This window comes from Anarhichas minor, unplaced genomic scaffold (assembly GCF_050575085.1).
Source record: "Anarhichas minor isolate MPS153535 unplaced genomic scaffold, ASM5057508v1 ptg000050l, whole genome shotgun sequence".
In the NCBI taxonomy this organism is placed as follows: Eukaryota; Metazoa; Chordata; class Actinopteri; order Perciformes; family Anarhichadidae; genus Anarhichas; species Anarhichas minor.
In genome coordinates, this window is record NW_027466496.1 from 2072462 (window position 1) to 2080573 (window position 8112).

Sequence of the window (8112 nt, forward strand, 5' to 3'; positions counted from 1 at the left end):
TGTGGAACCCAATGTGACAGTCACCTCCACTTTCCCTCTACCTCTGTCTCTCTTTCTCCTTCCTCGACTGAGCGCTTTGTGTGCTTTGCTAGCGGGGCTAATTATTTCAGAGAGAGAGAGAAAGAGGGCGGGACAGAGAGACAGACAGTCCAGTGTATGGGAGGCTTCGTCTTTTTGACTGGAGTTAATGTTTATGGCGTACATAGCTGGTAACACTCAAACGCTTAACTGCTGGGACTCAAGAGCCGACAAGCATTCACACAAAGGCAGGAACATGTTTCTTATATGCTCAAGAGCCCGTCCCGCTCCCACCTCGCTCCCCCCTCTCTCCCACCTCTCTCCCCCTCTCTCTGAGGGTAAATGAAAGCTTCGTATAAACAGCCATGATGTTTCAGGCCCAGGTTGACTTGGCTTTTTGCAGTGCGGCAAAACTTGATGTCTGGACCTTAGCCTCAGGGAGAGACTGAGGGAAGGGTGATGGAAGGTTAAACGACACAACAAAGTGGAGGTTTGACAGAAAATAAATTGCTAATTTCCACACTTGTTTTACTCATATGTGCATTACATTTTGAAACACTCTTAAGAAGTGTTTTGTTTTACAGATTTAATGTAATTTGGAGCAGCTATTGGGGAATACCTTGAACGTTACGGAGATTAAACCAGTCACCAGTCTTAAATCAGTCTCCCTCCCCCTGTGCTGTCGTCTCTGTAGGGCTGAGCACTGATCAGCAGCCGGGGAAGGCCTCGTGTGTGAGTGTCAACTGGACGCTGGGTGATGCACAGTTGGAGGTGGTCAACACAGCAACGGGACGGAGACGGGACTCAGGGACACCCTCTCGTCTCTGCAAACACGCCCTCTTCACCCGCTGGAACAGACTTTACCGCAAGGTGAGGGCATCCACAGGCAAGGTAACGTCGGGGCAGCTTGGGTTTAGCTAAATGTGTCAATGGGGAGAGAGAGAATATGTGAGAGGCATGCTTCCTTTAAGATCAGGGGCTTAATTATATTCTAGGCTCTTGTGAAATACATGGACAATGTGATGGGTCATGGGTATCGTAGTATTTATCGTAGTATCTGCTAGACCACACTTACAAGATTTCTCACAAACAAAGTTGTTTGATTTGTTTTTTGGGGGGAGGAGGGTTGTTTTTGTCTTTACTAATAGAAAGTGGAAAGTTTAGAGATGAAATGAGGGCGACAAAGGTTGCAGGCAGGGCACCAATCAGAGATGTTGGTTAACTCCTAAACTACGGATATGTCTCAAAAACAAAGCTGAGATAATGAAAAACGATGGCCATAACACAGTTAGATTAAATGATCCACGTTATTCCTGTTCTTTCTATATTGTATGTACATTGACGACGACATTACAAGAAATGAGGCTTTCCAGTGGTCAAAATATTGACAAAAGCAGTGGCTCCTCTCCCGCTATGGGCTTTTTTTTCTCAGCAGACATTTTGACTTTTGCGTTCTGGTCGATAAAGCACAGGTGTGACATTAATGAGAGCTCTTTTCCATTTAAGGATACCGGCATGCACAATACAAAGGGCACTGACACAACCCAACGGAATACAGCCATTATTAAATATTATTAATTACACTTTGCTTGTTATGACTTGTTGAAATATCTGCTGTGAAAATGTCCTACTAATTTAAATGTTAATTAAAAACCACCTTCCACAGTGTATCTTTTACTCGCTGAGAAAAAAAAAATATTATGATGTACTATTTAATTAATCTGAGTCGGAACAATAGTCACATTTTCATATGAATAAATGTCTGTGTCACCACTCTGCTCCACTTGCTCTTTCACGTAAATGCTCCTCTGCTGGAGAGCAAGAGGAGCATTACTCAGTTGTCGTCGAAAAACAATGTGCCATCAGGAATCACAGGCAAGCACAGGCAAGCACAGGCAAGCACATACACACAGTAATGCAGAGACGGTAACTGCAGGTATGCATGCCAACAAAAGAGCACAGACACATGTATTAACATCAGAGTCACAGCGCTGCTGTGGCTGCAGGTGAGCGCTCTGCGGAGAACGTGTGGAATTTCCTCTCCGCCGTGGATAGATGTGTCGGCCCCGCCAACATCTGCTCTCTACGCGGCTTATCAGAAACTGGCAGCTCGGATCTTTAGCGTCAGCACACAGACCCGCTGCACTTTCATTTCCATCCCGAAACTTTATGCAACAGACAGTGCCTGCATCGCCAAATGGCGGCCGTTAAAGCATAATGACTATGAAACCATAATTATTTGGAGAAGCACTCGAGGAGGCCCCCACCCTAAGTGCTCCCTGCGCGCAGTATATAAGGGCCACGGAAGAGCAGTCGCACTAATCTCCAAAAGAAACTTTTGCTCTCTCTCTCTCTCTCTCTCTCGCTCTCTCTCTCTCTCTCTCGCTCTCTCTCTCTCTCTCTCTCTCTCTCTCTCTCTTTCGCTCTCTCTCTCTCTCTCTCTCTCTCCCCCCACTTGTCTCTCCGCGGATCTTCATTGTTTCCCCTCACGACAATAGGAATGCACAAAAAGCACAGAGAATGTTCAATTGCTTGTGAAATTTAAATGGGGAGATTACACAGCTGTTGAAGCCCCCCCACCACCCCACCACCTCCCAACCCCACCCAAATGCATTTGTGCCGGCTCATTCGTTTTGTTTTGCTCGCTCTTCTTCTTGTCTCTCCCCCCTCTGTGAAACCTTTAGCCTCTCTGCCCCGACTTTATACCCCTCTATTTCTTTTCCCTTTCTATCTATCTTGATGTCCGTCTCTGTGTGGTTTTTATCTGACTCCCAATTGCTGTCTTCCTCTCTCCCCCTCTCTGTCTGTCTCTCCTCTTCTCTTTCTCTCTCCCCCTCTCTGTCCATCTCTCCTCTTCTCTTTCTCCCTTTGCTCGCTTGCCCTCTTCAGTCGGGGATCCACGTCTTCAGCTCGGCGGACTGCCAGCTCATGTACTGCGACGCCAAGATGGCGGCACGTCCTTACCAGACAGTGAAGCAGCAGTGGTTCAGATCTCTGCAGGAAACGGGCCTCGGGACCTGGGTCAAGAAACCGCCAGAGCAGGAACAGTTCCTGCTGTCGGTCTAAGGAAGAGAGAGAGAGTGTGTGTGTGTGTGTGTGTGTGTGTGTGTGTGTGTGTGTGTGTGTGTGTGTGTGTGTGTGTGTGTGTGTGTGTGTGTGTGTGTGTGTGTGTGTGTGTGTGTGTGTGTGTTTAACCTTTATTTTTTTAGGGTAAGATGCTCTTTACCAACATCCTGCTTCACACCTTCATACCTGGAAGTTTACCAGTGTAACCTCTAAAGTCAAGGCTATCATCACCACTGTGTGTGTGTGTGTGTGTGTGTGTGTGCGCGCGCCCGCGCTTGTGTGTGTCATCCTGGATGTGCCGCCCATCCACCCGACAGAAACACGACAAGAGGAAGGTCAGCAGGACGGGCTGAAAGGAAAACGGACATAAAAAGATGGACCCTTTCTTTTTCTTGCCCTTCTTCAAACGCACAAACACACACGTTTAAGCAAACACACACCTAAATACCCCCTCTTCGGCTGTCAAGGAAGGGTGGGGTAACCTTGAGCAGAATGAAAGGCAGCCGCTATCTTGTCATCAGCTATTTCCAGGCCCCAAGGCTCCCGCTGAGGAGCCGAGCCATGGGGGAGAGAGAGACAGAGAAAGGGAAAAAAGCGCGCGCGAGAGAAAGAGGTCCACGTCCAATTACCGGCCCTGTCAGGGTGACGGGTGATAGAGGAAGGGAAGAGTGAGAAAAAGAGAGGGACACACCATTGCATTCAGCCCGCCTCACCTTCCCTCTCTCATCTCTATCTTTGTCCTCCATCTCTGACTCACCCTTTGACTCCTGACTTCTTCCTCCTTTTGTCTCCATCTCTCCCTCCTTGCCCCCTTTACATTTTCTTCAGTCCTCTACCTATTTCCCCTCACGTCCTCTTTGTCACTCTCTCTTCTTCGCTTGCGTCTCCCCCCGCCCCTACATCCCCCCACCCCTGCCTTTCAAGCGCGGTGGAGGTTAACACGACACGACTACAGGTTAATACACCCTCTTTTTTTCCCCCCAACCTCAACCCAATGCGGGGAGAGAAAGAGAAGAACTGAGGTGCATAAACGCATAAACCCATTACTGCTTGCCTAAGTCCAGGTGGAGGTGATGATGGAGGAAGGGGAGTGTTTTTCTCTATTTCCCCCCTCCCTTTCATACAAATTTGATTTCCTTTCTCTTTCTGTCTTGTGACCTGGCTGACCTCAGGTTTCAGCCCGCTGGAGCCGGTTTCCGTAGACCTGAATGGAAGCTTGTTGTCACCAATCATAGTGGCTTTATGTCTTGACTCATTAGCAGGGCCTTGTTGACCTGATCGACTTGCGCTTTCTCTCTGTGGTTATGACCGCCCTGAACAAGATAGTAACGGTGGCGAAAAGTTTTGTAAACCCGCGCCCCCCCCCCCCCCCCCCGACTGTGAGCTCTGCGGTTGACTTTATTTTGAAACAGCTGTTTTCCACACACCAGTTGTGTATGAATTAAAGATTAAAAATCACCACGGTAAATACAGACATCCCTGATCTGTATTTACCTTTGTACCTCACACATTTTTCTATGTCTCTACATATTTCATGATGTAAACATCAAACTTTTTTTTCTTGAATGCAGCCAAGTGTGATCATTGTGATCATGACTGTGTTGTTCTGTCATTGGTGTATTATCTTTAATTTTAGAGGAGGGATCCACACCAGCCGCCAGCTCAGTCAGCAGTAAAGATCCAAGTAATGAGAGGGACATCTAGTGGTGGTTTTCAGTTGTTGTTTCGCTGTCCTGCTCTTACTGAGCCCCTGTTGTGGCTGCATCGAGTGCTCCAGTGAGGATACAGTGCCAAACCAAATTGTTGACTGTTTTGAAGCCCTCGGAATCTTATTTTTGGTTATATTTCTCTGTAGCTTTACTTATTTGTGACTTATTTATCAAAAGTTAAAGTTCGGAGAAAAAAACCTGTCTTTCTGATTATTTATTGAGTTTAACGGTCTCAAACTCAAGCTAACCTGCTTCATCACGGCTGTGTGGCTGATGTGGTTGTGTTGACAAAGACCAAGCAACCCACCAACTGTGATCAGATTCTGATTCAAATGTTGCCAAATATGACGTGACCTTTTTCTCAATGAAGCCCCACCCACTTTAAACCAGTGAGATAAAATACAGACATTTCACAAAGATAGAAAACTCTCATGTGAAATAAACAAAGTAAGGCCTCATTACTCGTAGTAAGACGCTGATTGAGAAAACGGGGCCTTTGGATGTCACGATGTTATTGGTTTAAATGAATTGGTTCTAGCTTATGTAGGCACACGCCATACTTTGTTTCACAGGATGAAAAGGTTAATGGGTTTTCATATATCCATTTTGTTAAATAGGTGCACAATTTGACAGGGGATGTGATGTTAAAAACCCTTTTACGGGTTTTTAAAAAAGGCATTATTCATTTCACCTAAAGGCTTTAGAGGCATCATGACGAGGTTAACACTTGCCTGTCTGTGTGTTCGAGGCGTAGCCAGATGAACCTTTTTCGGGCGCCCTGTTGATTTCCACCAACGATTTCAGGAACTTATATTATCTGATACGTTGTTTACACTTTAAGATCAGATTTAGTGAAAATCTTGACTGTGTGTATCCGAACAGAGATTTTGTGTGTGTTTTTCACCAACATGTGTTGCAGATTTTCATTGTTTGAGTGGTCATCGTCAGCCCACACTCCATAACTTCAGAGTTGACATGGTTTGTCGACAGAGGTAACAGCATTCCTCATTGCTTCACACCACGTTTCATAATGGCTGTATTAGCCCGAAAAAAACCCATTTATTTTGAGAGACAATAAATATAAGGCATGTCTGAATGGCAATACTGTATCTAATAGTGTACATATGTATAAAAGATGTTGACAAAGATGTGAACGAGATCCTAAAATGTCTAATTATCATGTAAATTAAAGTATATGAAGAATTGCTGCTACGGTCTGTAAATTGCACTTCAGTAACAAAAAGTGAATGTTTGTACTGTATATGTGAATAAAACCACAAAATCTTGTAATTTTACCTTTTTTTGATCGTTTTTTTTGTTTAGTCCGATTTTGATGTCGGAACATTAAATGTATAATATTAAATCTGTCATTACAAATACACAAAATTCAAATAACGAGCACTGATATTGGGCCATTTCCACATGTCCATAGCCAGCACTGGCCCTCAGGAGCATCCAGAAAAAATATGAAAGAGGCCTCCCTCCCTCCCTCCCTCCTCCTGTCTCTCCCAGGGGAAATCCGTGGGGAAATGGTTATCTCTATTTGGCTCGGTGGCAGGTGTCACACAGACCGGCCACCAAATTAGCCTGGAGGAAGAATGAAGCGAGGAAGAAGGCGAGAGGAGAGGAGGGGATCGAGGTATGCCTCCTCAGCAGCATCCACCCTTCCCCCTAAGGCCATGGAGTCGACTGTGTGCTCGACAATAAACATCATAATTGACAATTTGCTCCAGTGGCTGGTCACGGCCAGCCAGCTATAATCTAATGGACGAGGACAGAGAGGTAAAACTCCACAGAATATTCTCTCTCCCAGTGTCATGCTGCGTCTCTATGAAATCTAAGAGCCATAACACACTGAGGATGACACCATTTCAACATGTCGTGTTCCAGACGACTCGGAGGTCGGACTTTTCCCCGGTTTCCTTTGTGCAGAGAAGATAACTTTCAGAGATTGTTTACCGTAACCAGCTACCTAATAACATTGGCAACATATTTTGACATCAATTTACACGCAGAACAAGTTTACTACATGATAGTATGTATTATCTTTGATTAAATGCAGACAAATATACTTTATGTTGCATTTTAGTTGATGGTTTACCATTCACAACGTGTGCTTCCGTTGTGTGACGTCAGAAAGCCGCTTCTTCTTGACGTCAGGGTAGATGAAGTTTACAAGTAAGAACTTTGGCCCAAATCTCAATGTCCCCCTAAGGCCATAAACCCTAAACCAGGCATGTCCAAAGTCCGGCCCGCGGGCCAATCACGGCCCGAGGTCAGATTTTATATGGCCCGCACCTTCTGTCTTAAAATGCATTATTTATGGGCGCCAGCACAGTCAAAACGGAATGAATAAATCATACAAATTCAACATGCAATTCCTCTTTTTACCTCATGGTGGCAGCACCACTCTGTAACTGTCTGTTTGAAATTGGCTCTGACCCTTGACCTGTCATGTTACGGCAAGTAAAAAAAAAAGGAAAGTCGATAATGAGGGCCGCCGCTTCCAGGAGAGGTGGAGATCGCAATATTTTTTTCACCGAAAACCGAAACAACTGTGTCTGCCTCATTAGTCATGAGACTGTTGCCTTGTTTAAGGAATATAATGTAAAGAGACACTACGAGACCAAACATGCTAATGCTACAACAAGCTATCAGAGCGACCGTGCTAGAAAAATGAAGCAACTCCAAGATAACTTGGCCTCACAGCAGCGGTCCTTTTCACATGAAAACATCATCAAAGTAAGCTACCAAGTGGCCATGGTAATTGCTAAACATGACAAACATGACAAAGTTTATCAAAGACTGTGTTATGAAAATAGCAGAAAAAATAATTGCCCCGAGAAGAAGACCGAGTTTGCTAATGTTTGCCTGGCTCGTAACACTGAAGAGCTATCATCAGATACTAAGAGACAACTTGATTTGTTTCGTTAGCCTGTTTCATGTGTTGAACTTAAATGTGAGACAACTTTTCATTACCCTCACTAATCATATTTAAGATTGTCTTGAGGTGAGAATATTGATCGGTTTCTATGTAATTAGCTTTTAGATGGCTTGTTCTTTGTGTTATCTGACTTTCAAGATGTGAAAGAAAGGCAGAACAGTTGTTGAGATGTGTTCACACATGAATGCTTACATTTGGTTACATTGCTATTTGCTGTCATATAAAATGATTAAATAACAATGTATGTATAGGCTACTTGTATTGTTTAAAATAATGTCAGCAGCGACTGTTGGCCCTTGGGCATTTTCACATTATCAAATCTGGCCCTCTTTGAAAGAAGTTTGGACACCCCTGTGGTAAAATAACAATGTCAGG

General features: G+C 44.7%; 1 protein-coding gene across 1 annotated transcript in view; it reads left to right on the forward strand.

Moving 5' to 3' along the window:
- Nucleotides 1-3084, forward strand: part of adarb2 (adenosine deaminase RNA specific B2 (inactive)) — a 153847-nt gene extending 150763 nt beyond the window's left edge. The window contains exons 9-10 of the mRNA XM_076112641.1: nucleotides 713-888; nucleotides 2908-3084. Of these exons, the coding sequence (XP_075968756.1) occupies nucleotides 713-888; nucleotides 2908-3084 (353 nt within the window). The remainder of the gene's footprint in view (nucleotides 1-712; nucleotides 889-2907) is intronic.
- Nucleotides 3085-8112: the final 5028 nt, after the last annotated feature.